Raw genomic sequence first — 18763 nt, 5'->3', positions numbered from 1 at the left:
GTGTTTGTATGTCCGTGTATATGTATGTATGAGCACGGCAACAACAGCTGCAGCGTATTGCAACACAAAGATGCAACCAGTGACACTAATTAACACATTACCCGCCATTGAAAACCACCCATTTTCAACGGGCCATAGCCCCAAAATGGCCGATCGTGGTTGGAATGTTATTGACCCAGTGGATACACGGATCCCTCCGCCTAGCCACGGGGATTTTTTATTATTTTTTTGTACACAACGTGGCGTTATTTAACAGAGGTTTATTAAAATAGGGTACGTTCAGTGCCAGCATATCTTCCATCCACTTACGTTGATATGTTTTGTGCTGTAGAAGCCCCGACGCGGAAGTGCATGTAAACAAAGCGTGCGTGCGAGACGGCGGAGGAAATTTGATGAGTAGGAAATTAACTCATCAAAGGCACCGCTTTGGCCGTGACTCAAACATGGGTCCCGATCAATGTTGTTTCCCAAACATGGGTCCTGTCTGGGAAACAATGCTCTATACAGTATGTGTGGTTTCTACTGATACGTGTGCTGCTTATCCATCATCATTATCATCATCATAGATATCAATGAGTGCTGGCGCTACCCGGGCCGCCTGTGTGCCCAGACCTGTGAGAACACCCCGGGCTCTTACCACTGCTCCTGCACCTCCGGATTCTCCCTGGCCTTTGATGGAAAGAACTGTGAAGGTAATAGTCTTTATTACACGGCTTGGTTGAATGCTTGATTCTGATTGGTCAATCGTTGAATTCAACGGTGTGTTATTTCTGGACAGTGGAGGGAAAAGTACAGATTTTTTTTACTTAAGTAAAAGTATCAATGCTACAATATATAAATACTCCATTACAGGTAAAAGTCCGGAATTAAACATTTACTTGAGTAAAAGTAAAAACGTATTGGCATAAAAATGTACATAAAGAACCAAAAGTAAGATGATGCAGAATTATGCAGAAAGTCCCATTTCACAAGTTTTACACAAAAAAATCTTTTCTACAAGCTCACAATGCGTCGTACGCATTGTGAGCTTGTAGATCGTCTATTTTCTAATGGCTGAAGTGGTTAGTGTATGTTTTGTAATAATAATCTAAATCTACAAAGTAACTATTCATTCAAGTTTTCAAATAATTGTAGTGGAGTGAAAGTACAATATTTGCCTCTGAGATGTAGTGGAGTAGAAGTAAAAGTACTGACAATTGGAAATACTCCCATAAAGTAAAACTACCTCAAAACTGTACTTAAGAACAGTACTTGAGTAAATGTACTTAGTTACTTTACACCACTGTTTCTGGATAATGACCGATGAGCTCAATAACAGAATGCTGTCTAATCAAAGACTCAGAGCACCTGCTGCGCTGCTTGACTTTATGCTGTATCCAACATGGCAGCCATGTAAACAAACACACCATGTCATTTACAGCTAAACATTGCTCTCAAGAATGTTTTTGAAAACATTTGAAGCGAGAAATAGACAATGCAGTTTTCTTGGGAAAAAAAAACATATTTTGCTGTATATCGTTGCTGCTGGGCAGAAACTTTCTTTCCGTAAATCAATGCCCTACCTTTTTATTTTTATTTTTATTTTATCCCGCGATTTTTGTAACCCCTTTTTTTCAGTGCCAATGTAATCCTGGGCGCTACTCTCCCTCTACCAGCCTATAGGGAGAGCCCAGAACTGAGCTCATGCCTCCTTCAATGCATGAGGAGGTACCAAGCCGCTTCTTATCACCTGACAGGGGGGAGTTTCCCCGGTAGGACGTAGCGCGTAGAAGGAACACGTTATTCCAACCAGTTCCCTTCCCCTCCATCAGGCGCCCTGGCTGACCAGGGGGAGGCAGTTTAATATGTATCCTGTGCGAGTTCTCTCGCCTGATCTGAAAATGCATTTTCTGTTTCCTAAAACGCTGGAGAGACATGGAGACTCCTGTTTTTGAACACTCTATAGCCATTAGTACTATGAGAATATAGCTATTTAACACTTATTTTAACAAACTTTGTTCCACAGATGAGAATGAGTGTGAGAAGAACCCGTGCGGTCAGGAGTGTGCCAACATCTACGGGTCGTACCAATGTTACTGCCGTCAAGGCTTCTACCTTAAAGAGGACGGACACGGCTGTGAAGGTAGGGCTGTGAGCTTGTAGATCTGCTATTTTCAAAAGATTTATACATTTATACATCTTATACATTTGAAAACTTGTGAAATGGGACATACTGCATAATGAGCACTTTCTACTTTTGGTACTTTAAGTACATTTTGATACTAATATTTGTGTACTAGTGAATTTTGAATTCTGGACTTTTACGTGTAACAGAGTATTTCTACTTTGCAGTATTGATACTTTTACTTAAGTAAAACTTTGTACTTTTTACACCAGTGTTGTGTGTGATGCTGTAGTATCAATCAAGTATCAGTCAAATTTACAAAAAAAAAAAAAACACAAACAGTTAGAATATGGCCGGAGATAAAAGGTTTCTGCCCGACAACAGCGACGTAACCTCTGTGTGTCTCTTGCAGACATTGACGAGTGCAGTCAGAGTGTGGGCAACCTGTGTGCCTTCCAGTGTGTCAACGTGGCGGGCAGCTACCAGTGTGCCTGCCCGCCCCACGGGTACCAAATGTCTGCCAACGGACGCACCTGCAAAGGTCAGCAAGCACCCTCACCCTAAACCCTGCCATTCACTGTTTTTTACACAGTCTCTCTCTGGAGAAAGACTGTCTGTTGACTCCCCACAACTTACCAAAGGTCAGGGGGGGGATTGCAACTGTCAATCATTTTCTTATAGCGCATTCGTCAAAGGCGCATTTGTCAAAGGTTTGATTATGGGTCTTAAACAGGAGGTCTGGGACCCCCTCCTGTTTAAGACCCATGCGCACCAAATGTTTGTGTGATAGGAACTTATTTTTTGTATATATATAGAATCACTTGAACTCTAGCATCCCTATTCTTGGGGGAACATTCGCAGAACGGCTATACGTGAGGTAGACAAAAGTAGTGCAAATAGGAGATCTTTTTTTATTCAATATTTCTATTATGGAAAATTATAAGTGCATAGTTACATAAGTACAGGTGTACATTTGTATTCCCTTTTTGGTGCTTTTTTCCCCTTTATCTCTGCATACATGGAGAAATGGTAATAATAAGAAATGTGATTGTGATCACATCGGGTGCCAGAGTTTTTTTTTAATATTGTACGTTCAGTGCCTGCTATTCTTCCATCCACTTAGGTTGATACGTTTCGTGCTGTTGAAGCCCCGACGCGGAAGTGCATGTAAACAAAGCGTACGTGCGAGACGGTGGAGGGTCCCGAGTCTAACGCCTGGAACAATAATATTGCTAACGCGATCCTCCATTGCAGAGTGATCGCCGATCGAAAACGGCTCACTTCCACCACGTTAAAAAGAAATTAAGATATTAAGCTTTTAGTCAAAGAGTTAACTTTGGAGAGGCCGACCGGAAGGATTTTTGACATGGATCCACATCCGGCCTCTCCTTCTCAGAGACTCCTTGGATGATCCCAAAGTTTTGTTAGAGCGCCCCACGTATATAAAAAAAATTGGGCCAAAAACGGTCCGGACCGCTTATGGCACTCCCCGCATGGATTCTCAAAAAACGATCCGGACCGTTTTTGGCACACATTGTGTTAATAATAAAAAAAAGAAAAGAACAAAGAAACGACAGCAGACTGAGCGACAATAGCAAAGTGATTAGCGGTATCCGTGTGTGTCGTTCTTTGGGTGTATTAGACGTTACAGTTATTGCATGGTATGAGGATTTAAACGTACAATGTTAGTACAACTATTGAAGCACAGTAACACAAAACAAAATGGGTATGGATAACAATAAAAAAAGAGAAAACATTGACAGAAGAGAGATACAACTAGAAAATGTGCTCCTCGGAGCACAAGTCTCCGCCAGCAAATATTGATTAATCGTGTCTAAGCTATTTATATTGCGTATTGTGATGACACCAGTGTGTCTACATAATGTATTGCTCCGCCATTTCTCAGCCATTTCGTGATTATTCCTGTCTTACCTCACTTTGAAAGAGACACAGACTCTTTCAAAGTGACACATCTATTTATAGGCCGCTATACGTCATGCGTCTCACTAGCCAATCAGAGCACACTCTTTCAATGTATTGTCACGTGTCACGTGAGGCTTGACCAATGTTAGCTTGGCCGAGGGGCGGGGGGGATTCAGTCAGGAGGTAAACTTTGTAAGGAACTGAAATAGTTAATAAAAGGGTTCCACTTAGGGAGACATTTTGCGGGGGTGCCCTTAACAGAAAAACAAATATTTTCCAGTTTGAGAAAAGACATGACGTCCATTAGCCACATAGAGATGGGTGGGGCCTTTGAAGATTTACATAGCAGTAAAATACGCCGTCTTGCCAGGAGAGATGTAAAGGCTATTATGTCTAATTGTTGTGCAAATAGCAGATCTAACGTTTTGGCATTGTTTTTTGAAAAAATGCTTATAATGACATAATAGGGAGGTCAGGTTGAAAGTGGTTAAGTTTGTCTGTGCGTTTTATAAATATTGGGCCAATGGCAATGGGATTTCTCAGTGGAATGCTAAACCCAAAAAATAGTATACATATCATCAAAAACAGGAATCAAAATCCCCAAAAGGTAGCACATCCCATAATTATTTCAAGTCAATGGAGGACAAAGTGCTCACATTTCCACATTATATATTATGCGTGGTTGCCCAAAAGCCTTCATAAGAGCACTAGATTCAACTCAATTCATACACAAGGTCAGAGTCAACGTTGACTGTTTTGTTTTTCAGCTGCAAGTGACGGAGGCAGCCTGGTATTAAAACGATGTTTGATCCATTGTTTTTTCAGATATTGACGAGTGCACGGCTGGAAGCCACAACTGTTCGTATGGGCAGACGTGCTACAACATTCAGGGAGGCTTCAGGTGTCTGTCCTTTGACTGTCCTCCCAACTACAAGAAGGTGTCTGACACGTGAGTCTTGTTTCACTGCTATAAACACGGTTACGGCTACGGTTCCCAACTGTTTGCCTACAGTATATTGACTGAATGTTTGCTCCTCTCCTCTCTCTCTCTCTCTCTCTCCCTCTCTCCCTCCAGGCGGTGCGAGAGGTCCAGCTGTCCCGCCAACTCCCCGGACTGCCAGAGCTCTCCGCTGAGGATCACCTACTACCAGCTGAGCTTCCAGACGCACATCGTGGTCCCCGCGCAGATCTTCCGCATCGGGCCCTCGCCCGCCTACGCAGGCGACCAGATCTCCGTCGCCGTGGTGCGCGGCAACGAGGAGGACTTCTTCAGCGCGCGCCGGCTCAACGGCCACGCGGGGGCGGTGTATCTGCAGCGGCAGGTGCGGCGGCCCCGGGACTTCCTCATCGACGTGGAGATGAAGCTGCTGAGGCAGGGCACGCTCACGTCCTTCCTGGCAAGGATCTACGTCTTCATCACCGCCAGCTCTGTCTGAAAAAAGATAGATAGAGATCCGAGGACAAAATAGGTCTGACCATGCGTCACCCGCGACGGGAATAGGGCTCCATGCACAGCAGCCATATTGGAAAATAAATTGGGGCCTCTTCCTCAATGCCTTCACAGGTGTTACCAATTATACTAATTAAGGTTATTTTCCATTTAGTGTAGCACAGTGGTTCTCAAACGTTTAAATGTCAAGGATCCCCATAACTCTGAGAGTGTAAAAATGGACCCAAACGGGTCCATTTGGTTCCATTTGTACACTCTCAGAGTTACACACCTGTAAGGGGCCATTTGGAACGCCCTCAAGGAACCATGAGGGTCCCTGGACCACACTTTGAGACCCACTGGTGTAGCAGAGTGTTTCCAGTGGGCCAACATGCACAATATCAGCACCCTGACTCTGTTTGACTGGAATGGAACAGACCCTTCATTAGTATCATTGGTAAGACCTGTGAAGGAAGTAAGGAAGAGGCCCACTTTCTTTCCAATACGTCTGCTGTGCATGGACCCTATCCCCTGTCGTATCATTTTTCACTCCCAACATATAATAGGTTGACGCGTCCGCTATAAAAAAAACATTTAAAACAATGCAGGCGCACCGTCAGAAGCGGACTTGAGCGAATGTTTGCCAGTGAAACGGGTGCCGCATGGTCAAATCCTGTCTGCAACTCGTCACCTGTGTTACGCAAGCGTGGTGAGAAGGCGTATTTTTTTTTCATATTGGTGCTAAACCTCTCCACTTCTGCTACTATGTGCAAAACGTCTCACTGTGTGCCTGTAAGATATTACAACTCCTTGATCATTTTCATCTCTAATGCGGATGTTTATTTAATTTTTTGCAGACTTCTTACAATCTCTTCGCAAGAGACTTTGTTTGCCAAAATATTTCATTCTGCTTCAATGTTGATTATGTATTTTATTGTGTTTTTTTTATATTCCTGCCTTTTATGTACTGACGTCTGTAACCATGTGAACGCTAGCGTCCCTATTCTGGGGGCGAACATCTCACAACGTGTCGCAATGTGACACATTGTGAGCTTGTAGTCAACTAAGTGTATAGGGTTTTAAGCAAGCCCTACACTACTAAGTTGTATGACGAATGGCTAAAATAGCCGATCAACAAGCTCACAGTGTCAGCTTGTAGAGCTGGTATTTTTTGCTTTTTTATTTTGTTTAAAAAATCTTCAAAAAACAATTACAAGCCTAAATTGTGTGGCTGCTCCGCACCGCCGAACGCTTTGACTGGAAAAGAAGATATTGCATCAGACATCAAATAGGATATCTCCTACATCTCTTACTGCATCTTGTTGTATATTATTATTATTATTATTACTATTTTAATATTTGTGAGCGGGTACAGTGCTTTAGGCATCAAGGGGTCAAGGGGGTTGAAGTACAGAATATAAGCTTTCGTATGATGTATCATTCATTGAAATTGGAACACATTTGAAGAAGACGTGACCATTTTAATCTTGTTATCTATAATAGTCCAAACTGAGATAATCCCTCCTAAAGAATTTCCACTTCTATAGCACCTCTCAGCTCCAGGTAATGGGCGTGAACAATGGGTCATTTATTCAACCTAGCCACTCCTCTAATCACTCCCCCATTGACACCTTTCAGTCAGCTGTCCACTATATAGAAATTTGATGCAACACAATTAGATTTTTTTAAAGGTATTTTTACTTTACTGGAGTATTTCCAATACTTTAACTTCTACTCCACTACAGATCAGAGGAAAATATTGCACTTTTACTCCACTACAATCTTTTTAAACTTGAGTTACTAGTTACTTTGCAGATATAAATTATTACATTATAAAACATACATTAACCACTTTAGCCCTATTTTATACATAGTCTATGAAAATAGCTACAAGCTTACAATGCGCATTGCGACGCGTTGTGAGCTTGCAGATCAGCTATTTTCAAACATTTTAGTACTTATACTTTAGGTACTTTAAGTACATTTTGATACCAATACTTTAGTACTTTTACTTTGATTGAACTCAAGTAACATTTTGAGCACTTTTACTTGTAACAGAGTATTTTTATATCGTGGTATTGCTACCACCGCGTGCTTCTTCCACCACTAAATTTGAGTGACCCACTGGTAGTCGACTACAGTCGAGGTTTACCTATTTAATAATGAAGACACGAGCTAGGTCCTGGATTAACTCCAACCTGGTGTTTGCACTCTCCATTTACAACCCGTACATCTACATAAACGTTCAGATTTCAAATATAAAGTGCTTACCTCATGGCCACGGATGTTAACATTAACTTCGGGTGGGTCTAAGTACCCGTATCTTCCATATTGTTCAATAAAAAGCATTTTAATCCGATCGGCGGCCATTTTCTCATAGAGTTATAACGTATCAGGAGTGCAATACACCCCAACCATTACGGCCGCGTAGTTGAAAAACAACGGAGACAATGGCCATCAATCGGATCAAAATGCTTTTTATTAAACAATACGGAAGATACGGGTACTTATGAGGGCCCGTAAATAATTATAACACCCGTGGCCATGAGATGAGCACTTTATATTTTAAATCTGAACGTTTATGTAGATGTACAAGTTGTAAATGGAGAAATGCAAACACCAAGTGTACGTTCAGCCATGACGCGTGACCGCGAGCTAACAATGCTAAGGCTTAGCTCGTTATTCCACCGTTGTTTTGTCCACAAACATCTTCGGTGAAATACTTCCATACGAACGTCGAGCAGCCTGTTGTTTAGCTGGGGCTGCCCTCACAGCTGCTGTGTTCGCTACAATGTTATATTGATTATACAACTAGATTCTGTCCCGAAAAAGACTAACGCAATACTGGCCGCTTCGGCGCTTTTTCGCACCGTGGTGACGTTAGTTTCAGCCTCAGGTTGAATATTCACCCAGTGGATATTACTCCAGTAAAGTAAAAATACCTCAAAATTGTACTTAAGTACAATACTTGAGTAAATGTACTTAAGTTACGTTACACCACCACAGAGGAGCAATACTGATGGGCGGGGATTAGGCTTGTAACCGGAGAACAATGGGCCAACAACCAACCAAAACCACTCTCATGTTAATGTTGTCCCTGCAAGTTAAAGCCACTCTCCGCCCCCAAAAGACCGACAGAAACACACAGAAACACTGCTCTTTTTGTAATGTAATTTAAACCACTTAATGATTCTAAAACGCCTATCTTACTATAAACCTTCTTCAACATTCGAACTGTGTTAATATGAAAAAAAACGAAAATCACAAAAAAAAAAAAAAAAAGTTAGAAAAGCTATTTTCTACTGTTTGTTAATGGGCGACTTGATGCCCTAAACACCAGACCTGCTCACATTTGTCAAAGGTTTGATTGGATGAAGTGTGGGTGATGAAATCCAGTGCAAATCATACCAGAGCACATGTGGAGAGTCCTGCAATGGACATGCGCTCAATTCTAGCACTGAGAATATTTGTGTTGTTGTTGTTGTTGTTGTTGTTGTTGTTTTTGATTAAATGTTTATGTATTATTTGCTTATTACTGGACATATCTTATTGTGTTTATGTGTTTTTTTGTAATTATCTCAGGGCTCAATCATCCAGTCTTGTTCACACCGGACAGATTGATTTGTAGTGTGCTTGTTATTATATAAGCAGTCTGCATCCATGAACAGTGTTGCCAGGTCTCAGAAAACAAACCCAAAAGAAGCGACTATTGGGCGCATGATCACATACACGCACGCAACACACACACACACACACACACACACGCGCGGACAAATAAATTCATTTGGGGGGTCCTTGACAACATTGTGTGAGAACCACTGGTTTAAAAAAGATAAGGAAGTAAGTCCAAACAAGCAACTACAATTTAGATTTACAAGCGACTTAACAGAAAAACAAGCCCAAAGTCGCTTATAATAAGCAGACCTGGCAACGCTGCTCATACTGGGTGTTGATGAAGCAATTGCAATATCAAAGTGAGTAGCGGCTGTGAGTACAGGATCACACGTAACAGAGTCATGTTCACCTTTCACTTGTGTCTGTAGCCAATTAAAATGCAATATCTCACTGCTTCCAATTGCTCAATAAAACATACAGATCAAATTCTGCTGCTGACCAAACTGTGGCAATGTAGTATTATGATCATTGATGACTCTCATATTTACACTTTATTGATGGCTTGCTGTTGTTTACCTGGATTAATTAAATTGATCATTCAATTTCGAACTACCCAGATCTAACATCTTCCCTGTGACAGGGCCTGACATCCAGTATCATGATTTAGTATCATGATCAGTATCATGGTCAGTATCTTGCCAGTATCATGATAGTATCATGGTCAGTATCATTTTAGTATCATGGTCAGTATCATGATCAGTATCATGGCAGTATCATGTCAGTAGCATGTTTGTATCATGGTCAGTGTCATGGTCAGTGTCATGGTCAGTATCATGTTAGTAATAGTATCATGGTCAATATCATGGTCAGTATAATGTTAGTATCATGACAGTATCATGACAGTATCATGTCAGTATCATGGTCAGTATCATGTTAGTATCATGGTCAGTATCATGGTCAGTATCATGGTCAGTATCATGTTAGTAGCATGTTCGTATCATGGTCAGTATCATGGTCAGTAGCATGTCAGTAGCATGTTCGTATCATGGTCAGTATCATGTTAGTAGCATGTTCGTATCATGGTCAGTATCATGGTCAGTGTCATGTCAGTATCATGGCCAGTATCATGTTAGTATCGTGGTCAGTATCATGTTAGTATCATGGTCAGTATCATGGTCAGTATCATGGCCAGTATCATATTAGTATCATATTAGTATCATGGTCAGTATCATGGTCATTGGTCAGTATCACGGTCAGTATCATGGCCAGTATCATGGTCAGTATCATGGTCAGGATCATGGTCAGTATCATGGTCAGTATCATGGCCAGTATCATATAAGTATCATGTTAGTATCATGGTCAGTATCATGGTCATTGGTCAGTATCACGGTCAGTATCATGGCCAGTATCATGGTCAGGATCATGGTCAGTATCATGGTCAGTACCATGTTAGTATCATGGTCAGTGTCAATATTGTCCCCACATTCATTCAGCACTTTGAGGCAGCTTTTGATGTTGTTTACGTCTTTCTGTTGTCCTTTGTGTGAAACATACCGCTGAGAAGTTGGGCAGAGCTCAAACAGAACTTTCCTCGAGGCTTCAATGTGCTCGGAATCCAAATTGTTTGCAGGCAATAAGACAATTTTGTCCTGGTTTAACGTCTTAATTTTTACTGCAAGGAAATTCAACAATTCATCCTCCACAATTACCTTGCCATCGACGGTATTATAAACCACAGGTGTTATGCAAGATCGGCTAAAAGTAGGAACAACCAGACCTCGATGTGCAGCGTCCGCCATTTTGCCTGGAGTGAGAGAGTGATGTTAACAAAAACATTATAAAAAACAGACATGTGCAAAATAATTATGTAACATGGAAAATAAGACAAAACACAGCGTTACACACAATTACACACGTTACACACAGTAAAGGTTGTTACACACCGGGGCGATTTTTTCGTGCGAATAATGCGTTTTTTTTAAAACCTTATAAAGTCAATGGCTCCGTACATGGAGCGAAAAAGCGAAAAAGCGAAGCGAAAAAGCGTCTTTTAATTATTCGGAACGAGTCCGAATTTTGCGTATATTCGCTATTTTCGCCGGTGTCGCCCGGTGTGTAAGGACCTTTACACACCATTACACACAGGGGAATGAACCAAAATCTCAAAGTGGGGTTCTGGGTACCCCCAGGGGTCCTTGAGGGTGTTCCAAGGGGTCCCCAGCTAAATGTGTTAATATAGCATAAAAAAATCAAAATCAGCTCAAAATCTGCTTAACCACTTTAAACCTATGTACATTAAACATTTGAAAATAGCCAATCTACTAGCTCACAATGCGATGTGACGCGTTGTGAGCTTGTAGATCAAACATGTTAACAACACAAATCTTGTATGGGGGTCCCTGGCACAAAGTATTTTCAAATGGAGGTCAGTGGCCAAATATTTAGGGGATCCTTGACATGAAAATGTTTTTAGAACCACTGCTGTACACCAAGAATATGGGATCAACAAACAACATCAAATTAGTTACTTAGATTCTAATTACTAATAATGATGAATCATTCACAGCATAAGATAAGACCTCTGACTGCAAAATCCAACAGTCGGGTAAGTTCCATGTAATGCCACTAGGTGTCACCAAAGGGCTTTCTGACATTATTAGAATGCCAAAATGTAGCACAGGTACTGTTTTTCACATGATGTGAATTTACAGCAATTTAAATGATATGTTTTCCTGTCTTTAACAGTATTTCAACCATCATCATTACTGTATACTATATGAAGAGGTCCAGTGTCCGTCCAGTGTCATAGTGAGTGACAACAACAACAACAACAACAACAACAACAACAACAACAACAACAACAACAACAACAACAACAACAACAACGATGATGAATTAAGCTGGTTTTCAAAGTAGCTTTTACAGCAGGGGTTACAGGTGTAGGCTACAATACATTTGGTATGAGAGGTGAAAAAAACATGCTATTTTTGTTGAAGGATCCCCAACCATTTGAAAATAATTCAATTTCATTGACTCTGCTTTAACTACACATTTGTAAATTGGTACACAAATGTCTTCCAACAATCAAACTCAGTCTTTTTTTAATAAAGTGATGAACAATAATGGAATATTCAGAAAATATCAATGAATAACAATACTATGATTAAATGCTTCAAGAAACAAAAATGGCACATTTACATGGGTTGTCAACATAAGTCAACACATAATTCATTTCAATCACTTGCTGCTTCGAGACACCTGACATCTCTCTGCTTTAACCAACTGGTCAATGTCACGGACCAGTTTCAGTTATCGTCTCCGCCAGGCCGAAGGCGTGGCCGAGATGTTTTGCCCCATGTCCGTCCGTGCAAGCGCGCGTGTGTGTGTCCGTCAGTGAACAGCTAATCTTCGGCACTGGTGGTCCGAACTACGTGAAACTGTGCACACACACTCCTTGGGTGCCAGAGCAGAACCTATTTTTCATGTTATAGCGCTACCAGGAGGCCGAGACACATTTTTGAGTGGTGCGCCGAAGGCAACCACTCCTATATCTGGCTTTGTCTGTGTGTCCGTATGTATGTATGTATGTATGTATGTCCGTGTGTCCACCAAGCTAACATTGGTCAAGCATCACGTGACAATATGTTGAAAGGGTGTGCTTTGATTGGCTAGTGAGACGCATGACGAAATAGAGTCCTATAAATAGGTGTGTCACTTCGAAACATTGTTTACATGTTTCGAAGTGACATCAGTGCCATCAGCCAAGCTAACATTGGACATGTTAGCTTGGCTGATTGAACATGTTAGCCAAGCTAACATGTTCTAATCCTTAGATGTTCTAATCTAAGAATCAGAACATTTCTAGAAAACTATGGTTAAAGATAGGGTAAGTGTTAGCTGGCGGAGAGACCCGGGCGGAGCACATTTTCTAGTCTGTTTTCTATGTTTGTCCACAAACATTGATGACTACATCAATACGGGGGTCAATACGGGGCTCATCAAAGGCACCACTCACTTCACACAGGGTGTGATTTTGTCCAAACATCACTCAAATCAGTACACAATATCTCTATAGTCATGTGATCAAGACTGATCTGATTTTTCATAGTCCATCCTGATTCCTGATTGGCTGACTTTGGGTTCCAATCAGGGGTCATCAACATGTCCGTACACGGACAAACATGTCCGTGGCAAGACATGTCTATGTCCGTGGCACACTTTTTATTTTGAAAAAAGAAAAAATCCAGAAATACCTATATATTTTCTTCATTATAATGTAGAAACATATAAAAATGTGTTTGAATAACTTTGATGATTGGTAAAGTAACATGCTCATTACATGAGTTGCAGTAGATTTTTAGGCCTATTGCACACGGTACCTGTACACACAATTGCATCAGGTGAAGACAACAAGACAGCTAAAGGAAATTATTGCTAATAGCTGCCTAAATTCTGTGAAATTAGTAAAATGTGCTTTACAAAAAGATTATTATTATCCAAATCAATCAATCACAACACATCACAGCATGTTGTGAGCTTGTAGATCAGTCATTTTCTTATCTTTTTAGCCTATAATGACGTGCCCAAAATTGGGATGTCAGGGTTAAAGTGGTAGCTATACTTTTGAAAACCTGTAGACTGGGAAGTTATCCACTGTATACTGGCAGGTGGCAGTCCTGAGACAGGCATTAAATGTGGCATGGTCCAAGTATATTCCATGTTTGGGATTTCAATAATTGTCAATTGTAATTTCGATATATTTTTCTAACCTACCTTTTTAGAATCCCTAAGGTGTCTAGTTAATGAATTGTGATGTTCCCAGAGCCAATTATTGTCCCATATGTTCTTTTTTTGTTTTTTTTTTACCATATGTTGAGTCCATCCTGGATTTTCAGCTGATTTTATGTTTGTCTTTTCATGACGAATAGATTGATATGAAGATATGCCATATCCATCATGTTTAGTGCATAAAAACCCAAATAAACAAACAAAAAAAAACAGTCAAAATCTTACAATCTTCAAGATGTCGAGTAAACAAATGTTGTTGTTCCCCACTTGAAATGTTGTGGGTTGGATGTTTATTCTGGCATATTGGATGCTATAGTGAACATTTTCATTAATATTTCATTTATTGCCACTGACAAAATAATCATCTTACCAAAAACACATTGGCATGGCCCTAAATGTATGCTAATGGACTCCTAATGTGTCATAGGGTCTATTCCAATGTGCTGCACAATTTAAAACAATAGTATGTCTGCATTAACTACTGAGCCACTTAACGACCAACAGATTAAATCCTAATTATTTTGGATAATAATAATTGAGTCTCATCAGTACAGACAATCCTTCAACCTCAAAAGAGTCACTTAGCTGCAAAGGTGAGTGGGTGCGTATTATATGACTAATACAGAGATTGCTGGCTTTTCAAAAGACAGTGGCCCTCATTTATCAACGCAGCGTATAAACCGGCGTATATTTTTCCATATATTCGGCCATACACCAACGTCAAAGTCACATTTATCAACGCATCCTACACAGCTGATCCGAGCGTACATTTCGTCCCAGCGTTGATAAATCTCACGTCTGAAACCGATCGTCATTTAAATAACACGCCCTTAAATATTCTCAAAACGCCCCGATTTTACGACATGAAGATTGAAGAACCAGAATACGACCAAAGAAGACATCATGAAAAGCCAATAAGAAAGAGTTTCCCTTGCTCGCCACACACGCACACGCCCCTCTCTCTCTCTCACACACACACACACACACACACACACACACACACACACACACACACACACACACACACACACACATGCGCGCGCGCCCGCCCTGCTGTGTTTTTCATGTTATCCGTACCGTAGCGGTTGTCACGTAGGCTTGTAGCCTACATGAATGACATATTATGATACCAATCACATCAAGGAATACGTTCGTATATTCATTTATTTAACCCATACCGAGCAGTAGCGTTCGAGTTACACTAAAATAAAGCCGTCATGTAGGCTATTCCCATTTCCCAGTGAGGCTCGGACCGTCGGACGGGCGAGTCCCGTCCCGCTCCGCAATAATGAGAGATAGCTTGGAGAGAACATTAATGAATGAAGGCTGGTGTGTGTTGGACCATGGGTTAAATGTCTCATCTCCCGGTGACCATGAAAATATAACAGCAGCGCCGTTGCACCGGCAGAAGCGCTGCATATTTTGAAAATAGCAGATCTACAAGCTCATAATCGCGATGCGACGCTGGCTTGTGAGCTTGTATATCTGCTATTTTCATTGTAGCCAGATCTACAATCTTATCTGAATGACTGTTAAAGCAAAAGCAGTTTGTTTAAATTACTTTATAAAATGTTATATTTTCACAGGGATTATTTATTAGTGTAGATATACATTTTGGAGTGGATTATGTGTCTAGATGCCTGTCAGACAGTCAGACAATGTTGCTCTGCAGGTCTAGAATGGAATAAACGGGCGCAGCCAAAGTCAACAACTGGTCCTGACCAGACGTGAGATCTCAGCGTACCGTAGGATGAAGCCCACGTCAGGATATATTGATAAATGCGGAAAGGTGCGGTGATCTCGCCGTACGCCCATTATTTGGGCTGCACTGTGTTGATAAATGAGGGTCAGTGTTACTTGAGGACAGAAGGAGATCAAGTTCTACCAGCTAAACCACTTGGTTTGGCAAGGTAGCTCGTAGATTCCATTAAGGTATTCTCTGTTTATGAGAAAGTCCAAGGCATGCACATGTAACAATGGAAAAAAGACACACCCTACAAGCTACATTTGATTTGTTTGGATTTGTTTGACGTGATAATTACATGTTAAGTGCTTCTCACAGAAACGTCAAGGATAAAATGCCAATGGAACACTGGAACAAGGAAACTTGATAGACAAAAAGGATGTGTACATGATAAGTGATTAATGAAGGGCATGCCAGGATTTTAATTGAATGCAGTGTCACAACATAGTTAAATGTGAAGGCACCTAACTTTGATCAGACGTGAGCTAACTTTTAGGTTGGAGGAAGTTCTAGGGCTAGGCTGTGAATGGAGGGTTTCCATGTGTAGTGAAACGCAGTGAGCTGGGATTGGACCCGAGGCTCCCACTCGCCAGTCCGACGTGTTACCAGTCATGCCAATAGGGCTGAGCCCGATTGGCAGGTCTGTTGCACGCCGGTTCTTAGCTAATTTGACTGTGGGGGCTACAATCACTCCCCCGATCTTTGGAGCGCGTCCTCGCGCTTCACACTTCACGCCGCGGACCACCGTACACGACGTCCCTCATGTCCCTCACGCGAGGATATTACGCACCTCGTCCTGCCGACTACGCCAGCTTGTAGTGGAACGCCGGTTCTTGGCTAATTTGACTGTGGGGGCTACACATGCATTATGATTGTGGATTGTTTTTATTATAGTTGTCAATTATTGAAATCCCAAACATGGTATATACTTGGACCATGCCACATTTAATGCCTGTCTTAGGACTGCCACCTGCCAGTAGTGGATAACTTCACAGTCTTCAGGTTTTCGAAAGTATAGCTACCACTTTAACCCTGACATCCCAATTTTGGGCATGTCATTATAGGCTAAAAAGATAAGAAAATTACTGATCTACAAGTTTACAACATGCTGTGATGTGTTGTGATTGATTGATTGATTGATTGATTGATTGGATTGATGGATAATAATAATCCAGCTTGTAGATCGGCTTTCCCCCCAAAATAATATTTGATTTATTTATTTGATAAGTGACTTGTTTTAAAACGTATAACGCTGTCCAATAGAGTAGACAATATGGCACATCAAGGAGTCCATTATTATATATTTGGGGCTAGGCCTATGTGATTCTGGTATATTACCTTTTTGTAAAGCACATTTTGCTATTTTCACAGAATTAAGGCAGCTATTAGCAATCATTTCCTTTAGCTGTCTTGTTGTCTTCACCTGACGCAATTGTGTGTACAGGTACCATGTGCAATAGGCCTAAAAATCTACTGCAATCTACTTCATGTAATGAGCATGTTACTGTACGAATCAACAAAGCTATTCAAACAACATTTTATATGTTTCTACATTATAATGAAGATATTATATAGGTATATCTACTTTTTTTTTTTCAAAATAAAAAATGTGCCACAGACATAGACATGTCTTGTTTGTCCGTGTACGGACATGTTGATGACCCCTGACGTGCACACATAGACATGAAAGGGGGCTTGAGCACCTGAGTAAAAAAAGTGCCCTCTCCAGACTAGAGAAAAAAAATCTATTACCCCAAAAATGAAATTTCAACTGCCCCTAGCGGCCTAATGGTAAGGCCGACAGATATGGCAGTGGATGTGTTGGATGCAACTCAAAGTAACCTTTACTCAGGTATCTAGTTCGTTTTCTTCCTTGCCCCTGTTATTAAAGAAAAACGGGCGACATTGGCCAAAACTTAATCGAAAATGATATTCCACATTTTATTTCAATATCTTTTGAAAATAGCAGATCTACAAGCTGACAACGTGTCACATCTCGACGCATTGTGAGCTTGTATATCTGCTATTTTCAATGTAAACAGTACGCTATATAGGTTTAAAGTGCTCTCAATGGCCTAGTGCCCTAATTGCTTCTTTTTGGCTTGTTTTCCTATACTTGGTTGCTTATTTTTATCCCAAAACCTGGGAACACTGGCAGAAACGATACCTGCCGCTGTTTAGATGCCTCAATAAAATTATACAGGGTGCACATCAAAAAAGTATTGATTGGAAAACAACCTGTGATATGACTTCCTTTATATTCCTGAACCGATTAACCGACAGGACACAATCGTTCAGAAATAGTGTGTTTTCGCAAGCTGGTTCAGCTGGCTGCCATAGACTGTAATGTATTTCACAGAACTTTCGGTTCCAGTTTTGGCTCCCATGAGCGTCAATGGCGTCTGTCCGGCCTGTAGGCTGAATGTACCTTCTTCATTATAGCCTTGGTGACATACTCTGTTTTCGGGGCAAAGATCAACATATTTACGTACCGTAATATGACTTATTTCATTAGATTTGTATTGCGTTGTTGTGAGTTGTGACAGGGTATGCAGTGTGTTGTGTTGTGTCTAGTGTTGTGTAGTGTGGTGAAGGTTGTGACAGGGTACGGTGTACATATACTTAGGAGACGCTTCTTGGTCCCTTCAGTTAGCTGTATGTGTCAGTTTGATATTTCCTTTCAACTTCATTCTAGAGCAGTGGTTCTCAAAAACGTTTGTAATTTCAAAGACTCCCATAACTTGTGGGGTGTACAATTGGGACCAAATGGACCAATTGGTCCCAGTTGAACAATATCAGAGTTACAGACCTGTAAGGGTCCATTAGGTTCACATTGTGAACTTGTTGATCTGTTACTTAAACGAGCCATAAATCAGACAGACAGTGGACGTTTGTGGTGTCCACCCTCTTGGCAATTTTAAGGATACGTTAGTTAAACTGCTGTTCAATTATGTCTGTGTTCATAACCCAGGTAGATTGGGGTCAAATGTAAGGATCCATTTGGTTCCATTTGTACACTCAGAGTTGCAGGCAGGCAGACAGGAAGGCAGGCTGGCTGGACAAGACTCTACCTGGTTAGTCTCGCGTGGCCAGACTGTTACCTCCCACAATTTTCAAATGTTTCAAGTCATACAGTCTGGGACTCGGAAGCTCTGATCAC

General features: G+C 41.1%; 1 protein-coding gene across 1 annotated transcript in view; it reads left to right on the top strand.

Moving 5' to 3' along the window:
• LOC311049467 (fibulin-2-like) overlaps positions 1-6802 on the top strand; it is a gene marked incomplete at its 5' end in the record, with an annotated part of 54824 nt that extends 48022 nt beyond the window's left edge. The window contains 5 exons of the mRNA XM_084063042.1: positions 567-692; positions 2006-2122; positions 2517-2645; positions 4853-4976; positions 5103-6802. Of these exons, the coding sequence (XP_083919168.1) occupies positions 567-692; positions 2006-2122; positions 2517-2645; positions 4853-4976; positions 5103-5463 (857 nt within the window). The 3' untranslated portion in view covers positions 5464-6802. The remainder of the gene's footprint in view (positions 1-566; positions 693-2005; positions 2123-2516; positions 2646-4852; positions 4977-5102) is intronic.
• Positions 6803-18763: the final 11961 nt, after the last annotated feature.

The sequence above is a fragment of the Gymnoscopelus microlampas genome (assembly GCF_963454915.1).
Source record: "Gymnoscopelus microlampas genome assembly, chromosome: 7".
NCBI classification, from domain to species: Eukaryota; Metazoa; Chordata; class Actinopteri; order Myctophiformes; family Myctophidae; genus Gymnoscopelus; species Gymnoscopelus microlampas.
This window is presented reverse-complemented; position numbering and strand designations above follow the sequence as displayed.